Source organism: Cynocephalus volans, chromosome 15, assembly GCF_027409185.1.
Source record: "Cynocephalus volans isolate mCynVol1 chromosome 15, mCynVol1.pri, whole genome shotgun sequence".
NCBI classification, from domain to species: domain Eukaryota; kingdom Metazoa; phylum Chordata; class Mammalia; order Dermoptera; family Cynocephalidae; genus Cynocephalus; species Cynocephalus volans.
Window position 1 is genome coordinate 62,923,944 of NC_084474.1, and position 22,381 is coordinate 62,946,324.

Here is a 22,381-nt window from a genome sequence, read left to right on the forward strand (position 1 = left end):
AATTGAGAGGGCAGATAGCATTGTAGATGTTATCTCCCCTCATTTTTACTACCTTTCTATCTGAAATAAGGTGTTTTTAGGAGGCCTGAAGGTGGACTAAAATCCTTGAGAGAACGAGAGGGGAAGATGTGCTTTGTGAAATAGGACTTTCCACGAGGCACTCAGGCAGGGGATGGGGGGTTGGGGTGGAGAGGGGAGGCAATGTCTTCACCTTAGAAAGCACCTGTAATTCTGAAAAGAATAGGGCTAGGCAAGAAATGAACTGTTCAGAGTAATATCTGTTTTCTGAGCCAGGGAGAGAGGTGAGGGGGCATTCATTCTCCAGTCTGCTAAACCAGTTGGAGAAACAAACTAGAATTCAGGCAAAACCTACTCAAGAAAAAAGAACTGGCATTTGGCTGATATTCTCCATTGTTTCTCTCAGCAACTTCCGTGTGACACAGGGGTCAAAACTCAGATGATGACACAGACCATTTATGACAGAGGTATGTACGATTACTGAGTGAAGCTGCATGTGTGACAGATAAAAAGGATGCAGTGTGGGGTGAGGAGAAAGGAGATGGCACATCCCACACCAAGGACCCCCACAAAATCCTACCCACAACCTCTACTCAGCCTCTGATAATTATGCATAGTGTGGGCCCGTGATTGCCAGACCTTTCACATTTTTACGAGAGAAATCCCAATTTATTATACAATTTCTCAACTTTGAAAGGTAAAAAATAATCAAATTATTCTAAATCACACCTGAGGCTACCTTGGGCAGGCCAGACAATACATGTCTGAAGGCTGCATCTGGCTCATGAGTCATTAATTTGTCACTACTGATGGAAGGAGAAATGATTACTCAAGGATTACTCTAAGTACTCAAGAATTCCTCACTAGTTTACAGGGTGGAAATCCCTCAGTATGATCCAGAACTTCACTTTCATCTCATTGTTACCTAGCCTTGGGCATGTTTTTGATTCCCCCATGGTCTCATCTACTCGAAATAGACTCTTCCATTGACATCTTCTAGAAGCAAGAGCATCTGAACTTCTTCAGATAGAGAACCAACCAGTTCAACATATAGGGAATTTAGTTAAGGGCTCTTTTTCTTAGTTAGTAAGATAAAAGTGGGCAAACATTAACATTTGGTGTGTTCACCTGGTGTCTGGAGAAGAGAGACATGTTTTCTGAACTTCCATTAAAAAATACAGATATGCCCATGGGCCACTTTAGAGAAATAAAAATCAAGCTGAAGTATACTTTTCTAAAAAAGATACATCTATAGAGTTTTATGTCAGAGATGTGGTACCAGAGTATCACTGAGCTAGATTTTGATAAGATGGTTTTTCCACCTGAAAATAAATGGACACATTGCTGTGGTGCCCGTGGTTGGTGGTCCAGAGGGTGAGTAAAGGGAAAGAGGCACCCAGAGCAGCTAGAGAGATTCTATTCAGTGGTCCAGAGCCAGAGTTGCAAATCACACCTAACAGGTTATATGCAGGTTTAAATCGATGTTCTTAGCCCAAATGGTCTTTTTTTAAAAAATAATAATAATTTTATAAGCCTCAGAACATTGAAGTTGAAATGGTTTAAAATCAATTTTAACTCATTTTCCACTCATATAGTATGAGAGGAGGGAGGCAATTTTACTGTTTACTGGAGAAACCGTCTAAGGGTTTCCACAGTCGAGAAAGAAGTTGATTTCAGCTCAGATATTTAAGGCTTCAGGGGCTGTGTCTAGTCTGAAAAGGATGTTCTACCTCCAAAGTCCTATCAAGCAAGAAGTGTAAATTATTCCAGGGCAGCTCAGGTACTATAGTTCCTGCAGAACTTAAACTATCAGCACCCCCAAGCCCAGCTGCTCCTGGACCCCTTGCTTGAGATTTCAGCCTTCCGGAGTGAGAACTGTTATCAGCACATTTAAAAGTAAATCTTTCAAGGGGAGAAGATTATGAATCAGTGAGGACTGACTGGCATTTGTGAGTGCGAGTGTGTGTTAATGTGTGTGCATGTGGGTGTGTGTGTGAGAGAGAGAGAGAGCATGTGTGCTCTCATTAGAGGACGATCTATGATTTGACAGCCTCATTGCTGCTGCTACTCCTGCTGCTGCTGCTGTGGCGGCGGCAGCTGTATGGTCTGTCATTAGCAGAAAAGGGCTGCGATGGTTTATAGGAACTGCAGTTCTGAAGACTGAGCACTGTTAAGTGGTCTCCCTGCCAGAGAGAGTAGAGGAGCTTTTCTGCAGGATTGCAAACTTGGACCTATTACCACTTCATCTACCCTGAAAAGCAGGCAACGCTACAGAGGATAAGGTAAGAGAAGAAATTTTTCTGTACTAGGTTTACGGGGCAGAAGGGCATAGGGAAATTTGAGCGCAAAGGCTTGCTATTTTGTAGCAAAGAGATCCTATCTTCTGAGAGCAAAGCAACAACTAAATTCCTACCAAGCTTGACCGTTGAGTCTCTGGGCTTTTTTAGCTGGTACCTGTTTCTTCTTTATTACAATTTTCCCAAGCATCTGAAAGGTTTTTTAGCATTTATTTTTTAGTTAGCAGATGCAGTTTTGTTTTTCAACTGGGCACTCTTTCAAAACAGGGAGCTTTTTCTATTTCTCTTTTCTTAGGCATTTTTCTTCACTAAGAGGGAACTAGTTAGTCCCTGTGGGTGTGAGCTGGTCAAAACACTTACTCAATTTTACACTAGAGTTGCAATAAAAGAAGTTTTCAGAAGTACATATGAGCCCTATTAAGGTAAAAAAGCCCGTGACAGTGACTTGATTAGAAATGGTGACTCTGTGAATGAATGTGTCCTATAACCCTTCACAGGCAGATAGACTCACTACAATTAAGGTGGGCACCGAAAGAAGATGTTTTGAGAAGTCAGTGTTGCAGAAAAACTTCAAGCCTCTAAAGATGGAAAACGAGACAGTCAGTGAACTGAACCAAACACAGCTTCAGCCACGAGCAGTGGTGGCCCTAGAATATCAAGTGGTCACCATCTTACTTGTGCTCATTATTTGCGGTCTGGGCATTGTGGGCAACATCATGGTAGTCCTGGTGGTCATGAGAACCAAGCACATGAGGACTCCCACAAATTGCTACCTGGTGAGTCTGGCAGTAGCTGATCTCATGGTCCTGGTGGCTGCGGGCCTCCCCAACATAACAGACAGTATCTACGGTTCCTGGGTCTATGGCTATGTTGGATGCCTCTGCATTACTTACCTCCAGTACTTGGGAATTAATGCATCCTCTTGTTCAATAACAGCTTTTACCATTGAGAGGTACATTGCAATCTGTCACCCTATCAAAGCCCAGTTTCTCTGCACATTTTCCAGAGCCAAAAAGATCATCATCTTTGTCTGGGCTTTTACATCCATTTACTGCATGCTCTGGTTCTTCCTGCTGGATCTCAATATTAGCACCTACAAAGATACTATTGTGGTATCCTGTGGCTACAAGATCTCCAGGAATTACTACTCACCAATTTACCTTATGGACTTTGGTGTCTTTTATGTTGTACCAATGATCCTGGCCACCGTCCTCTATGGATTCATAGCTAGAATCCTCTTCTTAAACCCCATTCCTTCAGATCCTAAAGAAAACTCTAAGACATGGAAAAATGACTCAACCCATCAAAACAAGAATTTGAATTTAAACACCTCTAATAGATGTTTCAACAGCACAGTATCTTCAAGGAAGCAGGTAAGCAAAACTGAACCTCTAAGTTAATAGAGGAAATGTGGGAGAGAGTTTCTTGTGAGGTGGGATCAACTTTGCCCTACTTAGCTGATGGAGAAACCAAAACACAATCATGCAAATGCTTCACAGTGTAAGCTGCTGCTTTACATATCAAATCCATCTCTAAAGCAACTAAAGATCTAAAAATAAGTGGGTAAAATTATATAGCACAACAGTAGGTATCAGTACAGGTGCTATTAAGATATAAGGAAATATAAGCAGAAACTCTAGAAATCCACCTGTAAAATGTTTGTGCCCCTCAGAAATATCAAAATATTTACACCATTTCTGGCTTCTGTAGGGAAGAATTCTATTTCATGACAAAGAACAATCTTTAAGAATTCTATCACAAGACAAAGATTTGACAAGATAATTTGAGGATAGAATTAGTCAAAATAATAAAACTTTTCTTGCTATTCTATACTTACTCACAACTGAGACACACAACTGAGAAAGGTTCCTGGACTTATTTCTGTTAGTCTTAATAGGGAAATATTTTATAACCCTCTCCTCCAGCTCTCTACAAAGTGTCCCAGCATGCAGAAACTGAAAATACACTTTGCTCAGGAAATGTTCTAATAAAAGGTCCAACATCAAGCTCAGTTTGTTATAAAAGATGATTAAATTTTTTTAAATGTCTGTTTTGCCTGCTAAGCATAACTAAACATTTCTTTATACTTTCAGATAGCCTGAATGTCCCTTCAGTTGAATAGTGGTTTTACTGATGAATGCAATGAAACTTTACTATAGATGTGATTTATAAGACAATACAGAAATAAAATGCATTTATATCATATACTCATTTATCTGTATTTACACTGTTATTCTAAGTCACTTACAAACTTAGCTTTCTGTTCCTTTTCTTTCTTTGTTACATATAATAAACAGATGGTAAATATATATTTTCATAGCTGAAAGAGAAAATTCAAAATCAACAATACTGGTTCTTTCAAATGGATTGAATTTTGTCATCTTTTTCTGCAGGGAATACTTTCAGAGTACATAGATGGAAACTGAGTGTGCTTTTTAAAGCATGGATATGGATCACCCACGCTATTACTTCCTAAACTCCAGATTAGCTAATTTATGAAAACTTACAATTGGACAAATGGGCACACAGTGAAATAAACTACTAAAAAATGTGGGTGTTTCAGAGATGCATGAAATGAATAATGAACTGTAACTAAAAAGAAATATATAGAGCAGTTTAGATGATAGTGTGGTACTTGGTTTATATAACACCATTATTAGAGATACCTAGGTGATAGAAAGGAAGACCTAAGCAACTATAACCATCTCTTAGACTTCTATTGTTTTGGATCAAGCAGTGTTACCTAATACAGGGCACATTTGGCCATCTATTACCCAAAACTTGATTAATGGAAATTTAGAGAGATCTGTTGGCCATCTGCCAACACAAACATTAGCAAATACAATAAGAGAATAAGGAATATGTACATCTTAATTAGAGACCAAACATGGTTAATGTCTACAGCAAGGAAGGTCAATGAGTAAATTCATTCATTAGACTTCAATTTATATTCTTGTTATAAATCCTAAAAAATTGTTTGTCTGGTCTAATGTTCTTTCTTTCAATTACAGTCATTAGTACCTATCAGCATTAATAATGTGCTGTAAATTGCTAATTATGTTACATGTTCACACTCTTATTTCAAAGCTGTCTTAGATAAGCTGTCTTTATAGAAACTGTGTGATGGAAGAAAAAGCCAAAGAATTCTTGCTCCAAACAACCCTGGGCATAAATGCCGGGGTTCCAATCAAGCTATATGACCTTGGATAAGCAGGGTTCTGTGAGCCTTAGTTTCCTCATCTATAAAATGAGATAAATAGCAATATCCAGGATCAGTGTGAGGGTCCAGTAAAATATCTTATAAGAGACACCTACATTGGAGTGGTGATTAACACCTGAGTGTTAATTAGTCTCCTTCCTAGTTTTTTTAAATAATGTTGGCAACTGCAAGGAAACTGCAGATTTGTTTTTAAAATATATATTCACCTTTTAAACAAATATTATTGGTTGAGCAGATGTGTATATGGTATAGTAACTTCTTTAAGAAACTTTTTAATAATCAGGGTATTTGGAAATGCATTCAGAGCATTCAGGATTGTCACATTAACATCATTGTCAGCTAGCATTCGGGAGTGAGAGATGCCAAATATCCTGCAATGTGAAAGACAGTTCTGTACAATAAAAAAGTGTCTCCATTTCAAATACCAGCAACACCCTCACTGAGAAACATGGGATGACCTATAAATCAATATGAGTGCACTTAAACAATGTGTCCTGTAATTCAGTCCTGATTAGGGGTGGAATGGGAATTTAGATAAAAGAAAGAAATTATAGGGCTTGAGGGATCAGAGATTTTTTTTGGAAGAGGTGGCATTTGAGAAGGCTCTGGAAAGATGAGGATGATTTGAAAAGTAAAAGTTGAGAGGGGACAGCATTCCACACATAAAGAACAAAAGATGAGACGTGTTGGCTGGGATGAAAATGGTATGGATTTGAATGGATTTGAAGAGGTGGCAAGGTGGGGTTTTTATGGGATGGAGTGACTTGGTTGACTAAAATAAATAATTTATTTGGTGGAGTGGTAAAATAAAAAGGTAAGATTGGATTGATAGACGTGTGTGTGTGTGTGTGTGTGTGTGTGTGTGTGTGTGTGTGTGTGTGTGTGTGTGTGAGAAAGAGAGAGACAGAGAGAGAGAGAGAAGGCTGTGGAGGATCCTGACAATTAGGCAGAGAAAGGAGTTTGAACTTAATACAGAGCAACAAAGAATACGAGTTGTGAGCAGGAAGCAGCAATAATGAAAGGGGTGTTTGGGGTTGAGAAATCTAACAGCTGTCAGGGAGACAGATCAGAAGGGCGAGAGACTGGTGGCAGAAAGACCACTCTGGAAGATGGTAGTGATACAGGCATGTGGTAGTAAGATCCTCTATCAGAAGAATTTAAAGTAAGGCATAAACCAGAGAAGTGTTTCAAGGAAAGAAAGGGTGCGATGTAACCATAATAGACACAGAGGATGTAGGGAGGACAATTCACTCTGGCACTAGGGTTCTGAGTTGGGAAGAATGGTGGGGCCCCTGATGATTGGGAGTGACGGCTGTGAAGAAGAGACAGTTTTGTCCAAACCTGGTAATCCTTGATCTGTTTTTATCCTCTTCCAAAACAGTTATTTTCTTAAATCTTCAATAGGTTCAAACCTCTACTTCCTATAACCCAAAGACTTTTATTTTAATATTTTCTCTGTATTTTTTTAGGCAAGTTTAATTTGCATTTTAATAAATACTCATCAGGACCATGTCTTTCTAACCAAGCTATCAAAGTCAAATGTACATAGCCTAAAAGAACTACATTTAAAAAGGAAGTAAAAGATCATTTATATGTAAGAGACAAATGTGAGTTTTTTGTTTGCTTGTTTGTTTTGAACTTACATCTCCTACTTAGAAAATCCAAGCCAGAATCTTTTTTTCCTATTATTCAGAGATTCAATTGTATTTTATGTAACCACCTAAATATTGGGTAATTTTTAAAAATAAATTACTCAAACTTATGGCTTGGAATTATGTAGACAAACAGATTATCTAATTGACTAAGTTTTTTGTTTTACAATTGGTCATTTTGATATTGGAGAAGCACAGTTTAAATGATCACATTTGTTACGTTTCAGCTCTATCCACACAATGCCAAAAGACTCCTTCAATTCACTCAATTCAGGTGTTCAGTATTATGTAGATCAAGTATTTCTATCATTGACTGTATATTTCTATGTAATTGATCAGATCTTTTGGTATTTGGAAACACAGAAATGACTAAACATCTTGGTAAAGGGTCATAATACGAATAAGTACATTTAATTCAAATATTTGCTTTCCACAGGATGCAGGGATATTCAGAATATTTTATTGATCAGGCTACCAATTTTATTTTCAGTTGAGTCACTCTAATGTCTTTTCTTTTTCTTACAGTATAACTGGTAAGGAAACCATGTAACACAGTCCTAATAGAAGCTCTAAGTGTTTAATGGCAAAATTTTCATTATGGATTTTATTTGACTAATTAAGCATTAGAAATATCAAACAGTCTTTGTTTGCACAAAATTTTTAAAAATCTTTTACCCTACTGGAAGGAATGTTGGTAGCCCAAGAAACAAAAGCAACTTTCCTTTTTAAAGCCTTTTGTTAGTGGTGGTGGTGTTGATGGTGACCATAATGACGATGATGATGATGATATAAAGGCAATCACGTGTGTAATGGAAAATACATAAACTAGGAATAAGAAAAAAGGCATCCCTTATCCCACTTCTCAAAGGCCAAAATCATTATCATTTTGCTATATTCCTTCTCTTATATTTTCATTGGATCTTTTTTGCATAATTATAGTCAAAATGTATATATAATTTTGCTTCCTGTTTTTACACACAAAATTTTGAAATTGATATTATCAAAGAGAAAGCAGAGTAGAAAAAGGGATGAAGATTGAGTCAGTTTCTCTGTGCCTCCGTTTATTCATCAATAAAATGGGAAAAACAATGACCTCAAACAGTTGCTTTCAAAGTCAAATGACATGCATCATACAAAATTCAAGATTTCTCTCTTCTGACCTATTCAGTCAGCTAATCTTTCCTCTCTCCTTGTGCATTTCAGTGATCCCCATTTTCCTAGACATCCTCCTGACACTCTCTTAAGTAATCCCCAGTTATACAACGTGCTCATGCAAAATGAAAACACTTAGATAGAGAAATGGCTTCAATGTGTCTTCTCCCTTCTCCCACTGCCTCCCAGTGCTATTTGCTTTTTAAAGAAAACATATTGAATAAGGAAAAGCCTTTAAGACACAAAGGAAAAGAGGCATAGTGGTGGAATATCAGGCAGTGAGGCTGGTACTTGAGTGCATAGCCCAAATGTGTCCAACTCCACCTACATCTAAGAACCTTTGCTCTGTAGAATCATCCTGCTCCCCCAGTAGCTTAATCAATGATTAACTTCACAAGGCAAATTAATGATACCAAACTCTTCAGCATTAGGCCTAAATTAGAGGTTTCCCAAGATTACTGGAGCTGTTTTTTACAAGCTCCTCTTTCATTTTTAATTGCCTTATTTGTCCCAATTGTCCCGGTTTCACCTATATCCATAATAGTGTAAAGATCTCTAAGTTGGAAAAAAAAATGCAACTTTTGTCACTTAGCACACAGATACTTGTGTGACATTTTATTTTTACTATTAAAGAGTAGCTTTTCATTTTCCAATTCACATCCTGCATAAGGAAAGATTTTGTACATTTCCCATAAATTGAATAATAATCTTCTGCAATTACATGTTTTGTGTCCTTCAGTTTAGAACACACATGGTTTATTCCCAGTTTTATATTTGCAGAGTTAGGCCACCATTTCATCAGTAGAGAAAAATTAACTTTTCAAAATGCCTACAAAAAAAGGAAACCTGCACTCCTACAGAATTCTCAATTTGGCCACATGAAAAATATCTTAAAATCAGATAACCTTGACAAACTACTTGAAACTTCTTTACATAGCTTCTCATGACTTTTTCAAAATGCAGATATCCCAAGTTTCACACAGGTAGAGATCGGGCTGTATCTATGTTCTTAGTCTCTTTTACTTATTTTTTTTTAATGAGTTGGGGAAAAGTACAAAACTAGAGCTGGACCAACATCAAGCTAAATTTTGCAGGAGGTCATTCATATTCAATATCCCTCCCAATTTAATTAAACATGTATTCACAACCCAAAGATCACTTAGCATTGCCCTAGGTGTGGAAGCTACAAGGCTATGTAAGACAAGCTCTTCACTTTCAAAGAGGTCAGTGTTGGACATGTTCACAAATAATACTGGGCAGACCATTCTACTTTATGATAGAGGACACAGCATGAGTAAGGGGAAAACCAAAGTGGAGGAAGGCTTTATGGAGCACCTGGTATTTGAGCTGGGCCTGTGAAGAGGGGCTGAATGTCTGAAAGCAGCAATAAGGAGACAGAAGAGGAAGAAAGACAGGTCAACAGAAAGGAGGGGGTCTATGGGAGAGGACTGAGCAAATTGGGGGAGAGAAGAGCCTAGTATCCTTGAGGTGGAATTTTGGAAGGGAACTGTCTAGTGAGAGAAGTCTGAACCAGATTGTGGTCCTGCTCCACCAAACTCCCATCCCCCTCCCCAGCCTGCCTCTTGTCATTCTACAGAATGTCTCTACCCGTGCTTACAACTACCGCTTATGCGTCTCCAGTACATAGCCCTAGAAAAGACACCTCCTGATCTATACACACAATTTCTTTTTGATGTCACACAATTACGTCAAATCCAAAATGTCTAAAACTAAAGCCATTATTTTCGCCTTAAACCTCTACTTCTTTTTCTTTCTCTTTTATTTTAGGTTTCCAAGCCAGGATCCTGGGAGTCCTTCTAAGTGCCTTTTTCTCCTATGAGCCCCTCCCCCCCAAATCTACACAAAGGTCACACCCCGGGACTCTATCTCATGTCTGTCATAGCTGACCTATTTCTCCACTCACACTGCCACTGTCTTGCTTCACCTCTTCTCGCTGCCCTATTTCAGCACACACCTTACCAGCCCCTCTGACTCCCATGCCACTCTCCTCCAAATCGTTGTGAACATTGCTGAGTAAGGGATTTTCCTAATACACAGGTCTAGTATCAAAATATGATTCCCTGAGGCCTAGAGTTTAAACACCTTAGCATAACAGATACAGTCTTAGCCCTTCCCTACATTTTCAGCTTCATCTCTTGTGGCTCTTCCAACTTGTACTTCATGCTCCAGTGATATTGAATTATTTGTAGTTCTCTGAACTTGCTATGCTCTTTCAGCTGGAATGCCCTTCATCTGGCAAACTTCCAATTATCTCTCAAGTTTCAAATCAAAATGGTGTCCCATGCACCCCATTAAGCCTTCCCTAAATTTCTCAGGCAGATTTATATAGCTTAATCCCTAACTATAACTACAGTACTTTGCATGTATTTCTTGTTTTGTAGTTCTTGTCCATCATCACTGTTAGCCTGTCTGTCTTTTCACTCTCACTAACATCCTTAAGAGTAGTGCATTGCAGCCCCAGTACCCTCAGCATGGCATTAGGCACATAGTAGACTCCTCAAAGTGTATATACACAGTGGAGTGTTGCAGCCAAAGGGTTTAAGCTTTGCAAGAGCAGATTGTTAGTTTCTCTACCCAATTCTGCATTCAGTGCTGTATTAGTCAGTTTTCTGTTGTTTATAACAGAATACCTGAAACTGGATAATTTGTCTAAAAAAATGTATTTCTTAAAGTTTTGGAGTCTGGGAACTCCATCATCAGAGGAGTGCATCTAGTGAGGGCTTTCTTCTTTGTAGGTACTCACTACAGAGTCCCATTGCAGTGCAGGAAATCACCTGGCAAAAGGCTGAGCAAAAGCACATCCATGTGCTCTCCTCATGAAGTCACCATTCCACACCCATGGTAACCCATTAAGCCATTGACACATTAATGGGCTAATCTATTCATGAGGGCAGGGCCCTCACAATCCAATCACCTCCTAACAGGCCACTCCTTTCAACATTGCTACATTGGGGATCAAGCTTCCATAAGAGCTTCGGAGGAAACAGACATTCAGACGTAGCAAGCGCCATCACAACCGTCACTTAAAATTGGCCATGGTCGGAGGACTCGCCACTGAAATTAGCAAATACGACAATTCAGGACCCCCTTTTTTTTAATGGAGAGATGATTATTAAATATTTACCAGCACATTTTTTGCTTGTCAGTGTATGTATGTATGTATGTATACAAATATATACATTCATGCATACTTAAGGGCTTGGTCAAGTCCAGCACTCTATTTTGCTCCATGAAAAATTGTTTATTTGTGCCATATTTTTCTCCAATTTTAACTAAAATTTCCTTGTCTCTTATCAAATGCCTTTTGATTCCAAAATAACCAGTGTGCACCTAGCCAGTATGATGGTGATTGTGTCAGTGGATAAGACTTTTTAGGATGATACCCCCTCCAAACAGAACAGGCTGACTTAGAAATATGGAAAACTCAGATAATAATTCACTTTGTTATACAAAATCCTGTTGGTCTTCTCAGGAGCCTTTAAAATCCCCTGCACAATGAAAAAGCAACCCTGGACAGGAGGGGCTGAGAGGAAAAGGGATGGCAACCCAGGGAAGGAAAACATTATGAGCAGAGGTATAAAGATGAGAATAAATCTATCCAAGTGCTCCCATGTGACTAATTTTCCTAAAACAATGTGCACACATCATCTTCTTTCAAAAAGAAATATCTCCAATTTCCTCTGACTTACATTCAAAGCCCTCTAAAATAGCACGTTTATCATTTTTCTGGCTATGTTCAGCCATTATCTCTTCAATTCAATAAACATTTATTGAGCACCACTTTCATGCCAGGCTCTGTTCTAGAGAACCAATCATAGTCACTTTCTTATGAAACTTTTAGTAAAACACAAAACATGAGCATTAAGAAACAATTGGAAAACACAAGTTTAGCCTGTATTGTGTACAGAAGAGAAATGAGAAAGGGTTGACTACTGTACTTAAGGCTGAAGAGCAAACCCCCAACAGAGTAAGAGCCACTCCCACTCTGGAAGAATGAACAGGCATTAACCAGGCCAACATGAGAAACAAGAAGACATTCAGGCCAGCAGAAGTTGTTGTTTAAGTAACCAAGTTGAACCCAGGGCAAGACCATGGAAGGCCCTGTCTGTTGTCTGAAGGCATTTAAACTTGGTTCTAAAGCACTGGGGAGCTACTGAATGCCTTTCATAAAGACCATGGCAAATGAATCTTTTGGGAACTTGCTCTTAAAATTGTATGATGGAGCCAACCCAGAACCAGGGAGATAGGAATGAGGGCTGTTGCAATCCAGGAAAGAAGCAAGGAAGGCTTGAGTTAGGGGTAGCAGTAGGGGTGGCCAAGAGGGAATGTAGATGAAAAATATTTAGGAGGCAAATTGGTAGGATTTAATAACTAATTTTGCAAATGGAGAAGAGAGAAGTTTCTAAAAGGAGTCCCAGATTCTTAGCTGGGGCAGGCAATGATATTCTCAAGCATGGCACAAAATGCAAACAGAAGAGTAGTCTTACCTACATTTTTTCCTTCCCCATAGAGTTAGGTATGTCTCCTGAGAACCTCCCACATATGCAAAGCTCATTTGTACTTTCCAACTTTGCTCACGTAATTTTTCCCCACCTGTATTGCCCTTCCTGCTCTTGACACTTCCACTCTTTTCCACAATTTTCAGGTTCCCAGCTAAGACTGGAGTTAGAGCAAGAGTCTCATACATTATTCATATACTGGGAAGCAGATGAACATGAGCTGTGGAGTTAGAAAAACATAAGTTCAAGTCCTAGCTCTTCTACTAACTATAACTTTGGATAAGTTATTTTACTTCTTCATACTTCAGTTTATTCATACATAGAATGGGATACTAATAATTTTCACTCACAGGGTTGCTGTGAGTAATGCCTAGTATGTAATAAGCACTCAATAACTCTTACTATATTTAAATAATGTATTACCTTTAAAATATCATTTGTTTCCTCCTTATTCGTGAAATATCAAAAATATAGACTTGTACTCTTTTCCTGAAGGAGAAGACAAAGTTTGGAGGTTATAACAGAGATAGGTCTTCCAAGCATCTCACATCATATTAATAAGATCAAATCAGTAATACTTCTGAGCTCCTACTGTGTGCCTAAAAAGAAGTGCATAATAAGTACGATAAGTGCAAAGTCTCGCACATAACAGAAGCTAGGCATTATGAGCTGTTTATCATGTATTCTGCACTTCAAAGTATGTTGAACTGATTCACTAAATCCTCATAACAATCCTGGGAAGTAGGAACTCATTATAGAGGAGGATTTGGAGGCACAGGGATGCTAAGTAACCTGCCCTAGGTAACACAGCTAGTTGTGGCAAAGCCCGGATTTGAACCCAGTAATCCTGTTCCAGAGCTTACATACTGTCAACCATAAGGGCAAGAAAAAACTTAAATAAAGAGAGACTGGTGAAGATAAAGTAAATTACTTGGCACTGGTGGGATGGAAAAGGTATAGTGGTTTGGGAGATGGGTAGTTAAAAAAGTGAGAGGAGCGATCATTCCAGATAAAAGGGAAAAAGGGGAAGGAAATGACTGTATTATGAGTAGGGGAAAAAAATCCCAGAATGAAAATAAGCATGTTTTGTCTGAGGAATGGTGACCAGATGACCAGATATGAGCCAAAGGTTCATGTTAGGGAGACATGGGAAATAAATTTGGAAGACATATAGCCAGAGGCTTGATCACGGAGGCCAGAAAATCAAGTGCAGTATCAGCACCCACTTCTGCCTGCTCAGCTTCCTCATCATGCTACTGAGCAAGACCAGAAGAAAATCGCTTTCTACAGGCAGTGGCTACCTCACCCTTGGAGTTTCCACTCCAGATATCTGTCTAACCATTTTCAGGACCATAATCAGTCCCTTCTTTTTATGTCCTAAATGCCAATTTTGAAACTCCCTACTCTTCTGTCGTCATTATACCTGGAATTCTTTCCTCTGAAATCACATCCACCCTGTCCCTTCCATTGCTACTCCCTCAGCTCCAGTCTCATCATTTCCTCTCTGCACTGGAAGCGAGGAAGCTGGTCTCCCTGCCCTGCTGAACTTGCAGAGGCTTCCTAACCAATCTCCCTGCCTCTTAATTGCCCTCTTCCAATTCAGCTCCTAGAGTGCTGCTAGAATCATCTAAAATGCCAACTTGAGACCATCACTATAATGTCTGAAATACTTCGGTCTTCCTGTTTCTTCTACTTTGAAAACCTAGGTCATTTTTATGGCATACTGGGAAATTTCTGATCTGCTCCCTGCTTACTTTCCCAAACACATCTTCCCTGTTTCAGTCTCCTTAACTGTTACGCTCTATCATGTGTCTGAGCCAGTGTGCCTACTCCCCAGGCCTAGAAACTCATAGCCTCTTGGGTGACCAATTACTTCCAATCCACCCTCTAGTAAGTCACCTCTCAGAGCAGTCTTTCCTGAGCTCCACTGGTAGGGTTTGGTGATCCTTCCTTTCCCTTGTAGTACTTTGTGTTCTCATCTGTACAGCTCCCCATGATGCTATAAATAATTTATTCAATTGTCTATCTCTCTTGCCAGATTGTGCATCCCACAATGGCAGAAACACTATTCTATTCACTTTTGTATCCACGGTACCTCTCATGGCAGCTAGGGACTTATTGATAAATGCCTAAATAAGCTTGGATATAAAGGATGAAGAAAATGAAAGAATCACAAATGACTCTATCCTTGTACCAGAGAGCTGCCAAAAGAAAAAAATTAATAAAATGGCTGTAAAGATTTTTTTTCAGGAGACTGAAAGTGGTGGAAATATTAGATTGTAAGTGAGTGGTCAGGATCAGATATGTGGGTATCAGATAACGGAATCATCAGAATAATGGAAATAAGGTATGACTAGGACTAGGATTTACTTTAAATAGAGGAAAAGACAGCCTGACAAAAACTGAGGTCTAGAGGATTGTGTACATTTAGGAGGCTTAAAGAAGATGGGAGACTTTGCTAGAAACAAAAAGAGCTATTTTCTTCTTGGAACATGACCAGAGGAACAAAGGCAGAGTTTTAGGGGGTGTTCCCAAGTTGGGAGGCAAAATAAAGAAAGAATGAGCCAAGGAGGGCAGGAGGATGCAATTAAAAGAATAAGTGGTTTTATCCAAAACAGAAGTTTTGGCCCTACCACTGGAGTCACACAACACTTCAGAGATGCATGGAGTTCATGAGAAGAACTTGAATAAATTTAAGCTAGCTCTGAAAATTAAACAAGGCCAAATACATATGCACATAAAGTAGGATGAATAATGTAAAAACACTTAACAGCCACATTTAGTTGGTATATAAATAGGTAACATTTTGGAAAAGAAAAAACTGCAACCTTTCATAAACAACACTGGCGACTTTTAGCTATAACCCTGAATTCTTTGCCCTGAACATAATTATACAGTACCTGCAAGTAAGCAAAGCATCGTATGCCTCTCCGTTCTGGGCCTATATTGTTTGAGTTTTATGGGGATTTATGACATGGGAGAATTCCGCATATTTCCTGCAGGTTCTTAGCTTAGAAAATAAGGAAGTGACTCAGTGAGAGAGTTGGCATCATTGTGAGAGTGAAAGAGGAGGAATACAGAGCACCCATGAATTTTTAAAGATTATTTGTAAAGTCAAGTGACAAAAGCCCCTGACAAAGTGCAGAACTGACACCCTGCCACATTTCCTCAGATAGGAGTTTGGCTTTGTGACTGATTCTACTTGACAAACATTTGAAAGATTATGCAGGCATAAAATTTGGATAAGGGAAGGAAGGGAGAAAAGAATATACCAGTACATTTTCTGTTTTACCAGGAAAAATAAGAATAGGCTCAGATTTGGGGTAAATTCACAGAAGAATGTTTAACCAGTGATTACAAAGAGCTAGAATAGACCTCCAGGAATTTCTTTAGGAATCAATTAGACATTATTCCAAATAAGTTAAGAGCAATCAAATCAATGCTTTAGTATTGTCACAATACTAAACCAACCACAGTGGACTGTGGAAGTGCTATCCTGGAATTAAGCATGGTCTGGTTCAATTATTACAATTCCTTCCAGCATGTTATTATATGGAATGGAAAAATAATGGAAGGAAGGCGCAGATATACAGATTTAGGACAGATTTACCCCTCCTCACCTATGATTTAATTGAAAACCTATCATGTGCCAGTAACTAGGGTAAAAAAATGAACAAGAGAGTTTGTGCTCACAAGAAGTTTATAGTCTAATAGAAAAAACAGGAAAGCAAACTAATAAAGGCATAAAGGAATAAGTGTTATCATAGTAAAAAACACAGATTAGTGGCACCTGACCTAGGTGGCTTAGAGAGAAGTGGGCATCAGAAGGGCTTTCTGGAAATGAGGACTCCTACACTGAGTTTTGTGAATTAATAGATGCTTTGAAAAAAAAAAAATAGATGCTTTGTCTGTGAAGAAGGAAAGAAAGATGTTTTATGCAGTGGAAACCGTACAGGTGAAAGAACACAATCATTCCATAGAAGTGCAAGTAGCTTCTTAAGGAGGCTGGGCAACAAAACATGAGACTGAGGGGGTAAGCAGGGATCAGGAAATACAGTAAGTATATTGACGAATTTGGACAAGATTCTAAAGGTTGTGAAAAGTCACTGGGCGATTGCAAGGAATATATCATCAGATACATGCTTGAGGGAGATCACTTTGTCCTCTATGTAGGAAAAGGATTGGCCCAAAGTCAAGGACATTTGTTAAGAAAGGAATGCAACAATATGGATAAGATAATATGAATCATCCAGCAAAGGCTTAACATGATAGGTAAATAGTGGTGAGGATAGAAGGAAATTGATACATTTGGAATAGAATCAGTAACGGTGTGAGTAGATGTGTAGAAAGTGGGACAGAAAGGAGTCAAAGGTGACTCACTTGAACCATTGAGAGAGAAAGTGGTATGACAATTGAGAGCCTGAGTTCTGGAATCTCACCCTCTGGGGCCAGAGCCAGGGTTGGCCACTAACTATGTGACATAAGCAAGGTGATTTACAACCTGGAGCCTCAGTTTGCATATCTGTAAAAGGGTTAGTAAGAACAGTACCTATTTCACAAGGTAGTTATTAGAATTTAGTGCACAAATCCATATAAAGTACTCCTCACAGTGTCTAGAACACGGAAATAATAAATGTAAGCTACTGCTATTATTAATTGCATAGCATAACTTACCTTAATGAGGTTTTATTAATTGCATAGTATAATTTACCTAATTGAGGACTATAAGTGAAGGAGAACAGGTTTCAGTGTTTAGTTTTGCCCATGTTGTACTTGAAGTGTCTATAGAATACAAGAGTACAGTTAGAAATATAGATTTAGAGTTCAGAAAAAAGCATACAGCCTGGAGATAGAGATTTGGGAACGGTTATTACACAGATCGTTTGTTGAAGACACCAGAGTTGTCTTTCTTTTCCTTGTCAGCAGGGATCGTGTCTAATTCACTGACTCAGCTGCAGCACCTAGCACAGTGTCTGGCACGTAGAAGTATCCAATAAATGTTTGTCAAAAAAATAAATGGGTAAATGAGTGAATTAAGGAAGGAACAAACAATATACAAGGAAGAGAGATAAGGATGATCATGGTTGCAAATCAATTTTAGGTTACGGGACATAAAGTGGTGAGTCCTTATAAGTCGGTCTCTATTCTCTCAGTGAGGTAGAACGGAAAGTCATTGATTGAGAAGGATAAGAGCAATGGCAGGGGGAGTAAAGGCATGGCTGACCATGGTGGGAAAGGAGGAGGCAGGAGATGGAAAGAATGATAACAGGTTAAGTCACATTCATGTTTAGAACAAGTGGACTGGTATGGTAGCCAATTATAGGTGATCGGAATTTCTTGGTGACATCTAAACATTTTCCAGTGGCAATATTCTGGGACTCATTCCCATATTTAGATGAGCCATTTCATTGAGCAAGAGCGATCTGGCATTGTCCTCAAGGTTGTTTCCTTTTCTGCTGCACCACGTGACACACCCAGTACAATTTGGGTACATTTAGCACTTCGTTCCTCTTCCTTGAGGCAAGGATATTTAGATAAAGTGCCAGACAGGATCATATTTGATGCGTTACCATAGAGCAAAGATTTCTTCATTTGCCACAAAGTTCCATCTGAAGTCTTAACTCAAAATCAGTAGAAGCCAGGTATCTCAATAGATTCAGTACTCAAAAACTTGGGAAGAGTACCAGCTCATGGGTGGTAACACCTCCCGCACAATCTTGAGCCAGCCCACTCCTTCATCAGCATTCCCAGATGACATGTCTGGTGACCACGATGTCTTCCTTCCCCTCAAATATCTTGGCTCTTTCCATTTTGTCTTTGAAGAATTCTGGAAATGCACTTAGAAGCAATTAGCCTTATAACAAAAGCAACACACTCCATTCTGCACACAGTTCTTAACTTTACTTTGCTACTGGCTTTGCCTCAAAGGAATGTGGTATCAGGAGGTGCAAACATTCTTAATAAAAAGGGATCAACACAGTCAACGGTGCTTGACTTGCCTCATTCATATGCAAGTATACTTGTCTTTTATGCCTCACCAAGACCCTTGAGAGTGCTAAAGGCAAAGCCAGAAAGCCTTTCTCTATCCATGCATCACTCTTCACACTTCAGCATCACGTAGGATGTTTGTTTATCCTTCAGGGAGCTCTCCCAACTCAAGGAGTCTGCGTCAGCCACTCAAAATCCAGTGCAGAACCAAAATTCAGACAGGTGGAAAACTGCTGTTATTGACTATAGCTTTTAAGCTAATGAATAATAGTTTCTGTAGTTGGCTGTTCTTCAATTCCACCCATTTCCTCTGAATAATTAATCAAGAAAGGTTATTAAATCATACCAGGTTTATTGTCCCCATTGTAAACATATTTTAAAATAGACAAATATCTATACATATATCACAAGTGGAGAAAGCAATCTTGCTTTTTTTTTTTTTAAACATGAACAATGAGGCACCAGAAGAAAATTCATTCCGTATTATGCCCTGTTAGTCAAAAGACAAAGACTTCTGGGCTGTAACAGAATGAATTATCATCTCAAATAACTTGCAGTGGTCCTTAACAAGGCAGCATTTGAGGACGGTACACTAATTTTTGCAAATTGATACCTAAATGTAAGTCCATTGTCAGATAATGCTGCTATCTTTTAAATAGTTACAGAGTAAAGCTATTACAATTAGAATCCTATTTATTTAGCAAGGTTCCCTTTCTGCTACAGCTAAACACAATCCCAAAAATTAAGGCTAGAGAGTCAAGTTATTTAGTAACAGTAAGGAATATAAAGTATTCTTTTCAAAGCATCAATAATTTATCACAAAGACAACTTGAAGAATGTTGCTTAGCAAGGATAAAATTCACAAAACCATTTTTCCCTGAAGAGAAATAAACTGCCTGCATTCAGAAGTAAAACATCCCAGCAAACTGTTATATAGTAGAGCTAGGGGAAATGCTATGCACAAAAGCTCTTGTACGCTAACTAGCCAATATTTTATACACATGCCCTGGTTACAGTCATCTTGAAGATCTGAACATATTATGCCTTAATGATATATTATAAATGTATTGTTACTAACATTTATTTCAGCCCTAACCCCTGAGAAACAGGACATTTTCCCTTCAGTAGCAGAGGCACATCCCAACACAAATTCTAAAGATGAGGTGACATTGCAGACTCTCCAGAGAGCATTGAAAATATTCCCCAAGGGATTCTTACAATCCTCCTCAAAACCGCTCCATCACAGTTCAAGAAGCACTGTTTAAATATTCTAGCTTAGCTTCTTTAGATAATATTGTGCACCAAGCTACTTGTCCGATCTTCCTCCTAACAACGTAAGCAGGAAAGTAGTCTGTCCCATTTGCATAGGTGTAAATCATTAATGAACCTTTATGACAGGTAATGTTATTGAGCTCTTACAATGTGCCAGGCATGGTGCTAAGGGATTTTCACACATGATCTCATTTACAATTGCAACAAATGTATAATTTAGCCTATTAATTTTAAGATGAGGGGTCTGAGATTTAGTAACATTAAGCTCAGGGTCACCAATTCAAAAAACAGAAGAGCAAGGAGTCTAGTCTTAGCCTCAAATCCAAAGCCTCTGGTAACAACACTACACTCTCCTTCCTTCCTCACTTGCCCGTGGTGCTGGTGTCTCAGAGGTGAGGTTCAGGGAGAGTGGGCTATATCTGCCCAAGGAAAAGGGAACTTCTCCTTATATGACAATGCATGTGACAATTAAATTTATTCATTCACTCCACAATCATGTACTCAATACCTGCTTGACTGTTCCAGGCACTGTTGTAGACCTTGGGAATACAACGATGAACAAATAAGACAAAAATTCCTGTCCCAAGGAGCTTACATTATAAGGGGAAGGAGGAAGTAGGGAATAAAGAAACAAATACGTATATTATATCAAATTGTAACATATCATAATTTGTAGAGGAAAATCAAGCAGATAAGGGAACTATGAAATTCTGAAATTAGAGGCATATAATTTTAAATAGGGCAGTCAGAGATATTCAACAAATAGCCCATTTTCAGAGTTTGGTGTTGTTTTGATTTTATATGCAGACTCTAATGAATGTCATTTATAAATCAATGCCTGAAACTCAACAGAGATTTTCCCATTAACACAATGTTAAAACACCAGGTTGGCCTACATAAGTCATTTGATTTTTATGAGCAGGAAATAAAGCATTTGTGATACTATTCAATTCCATTTCATAAACTTTTATAGCACTCATTATAAAATAAAATGCATCCTATGTTCTAATTCAAAACTGAAACATATCCTAATGCTGGAATACGGAACTTTAGGTAGGTCAGTGATTAAGAGAAGTTTGTGATAGATGTTCTCTACTCAAATACAGTGTTAACTCTCTTCATTTTTGTTAGAGAAACTATGACCATCTCTATCCAGTTGTTCTTACCTGGAGAGTAAGAAACAATTGCCTTTTTTGGGAACAGATAGGACAAGAAACTCTTCTGCTTATTTCACATCCTAGTTTTACCATTTGTAAGTGGTATACGAGTTCCCTCATTTGTAAAATGAGTTGATGATAGCACCTTCTCATAATGCTATTGCGGAGAGTAAATGTGCTAATATATAAGTGAAGCATTAGAACAAAGTTTGATGCCTAGCAAATAACGAGTGTTTTCTGTATTATGAGTTTCAAAAAATATCTTTCATTTTTCTAGGGTTTACTATGTCAAAGCACTGCCATAAACACTTGTATCATTGCATTTATTCATACAACAACCCTGAGAGACAGGAAAAATTTCTGTCATTATTTTACTGGAGAGAAAACTGAGACTCAGAAATAGAAATGGGCCCACGGTCCAACAACTGGTAAGTGCTGGAGCCAGGACACCAACTCAGAGTGACTACTGGAAAAGAGGAGAGTCTTTTATACTGATAATTTAGGAGAGTCAGATAGAAAAACTGAGGGACTGGCTTGTTCAAAGTCAGGAGGGTCAACTACGATTAATCTGTAAATGCACCCTCCAAGTACTTCCTGTGCTGGTTTCTACACTAATGATTTAATCACCCACAGGACTTCATATGCTCTGGAAAAGAGCTCCCAGGATTATTAAAAGTGTGATGTTACCATGATATTTTTTAGTTGTTGATAGAGAAGTGGTGCATGATTCTGTCATTAAAAAAAAAAAAAAAATTTAAATCAGAACCTCAGTCCACACACTGAGAGCCAGTATTTTGTCCATATTTCTCATGGGTTCTGTTGATAATTAGATGAAGAACTTGAAAAACAACAGCCATATGTTACAACAAGAGTTTGAAATAGGTCATACGCCATTTGTTTGTTTTTAGTGAAAGTATTTAACTATTTCACCAGTTGGCAAACTATGCTCATGGGCTAAATCCAGCTCTACTGCTCGTTTTCCCAAATAAAGTTTTAATGGGACTTACAGAGCCATGACCATTTGTTTCTGCATTGTCTATGGCTGCTTTCTCACTGCATTGGCAGTTAAGAGTAATCATGACAGAGATTGTATAGCCTACAAAGT

General features: G+C 38.5%; 1 protein-coding gene across 1 annotated transcript in view; it reads left to right on the plus strand.

The window, feature by feature from the left end:
* The first annotated feature begins 2,899 nt into the window (after positions 1–2,899).
* The window catches only part of TRHR (thyrotropin releasing hormone receptor), a 34,638-nt gene continuing 15,156 nt past the window's right edge, over positions 2,900–22,381 (plus strand). Inside the window, exon 1 of the mRNA XM_063080122.1 lies at positions 2,900–3,688. Within this exon, the coding sequence (XP_062936192.1) occupies positions 2,900–3,688 (789 nt within the window). The remainder of the gene's footprint in view (positions 3,689–22,381) is intronic.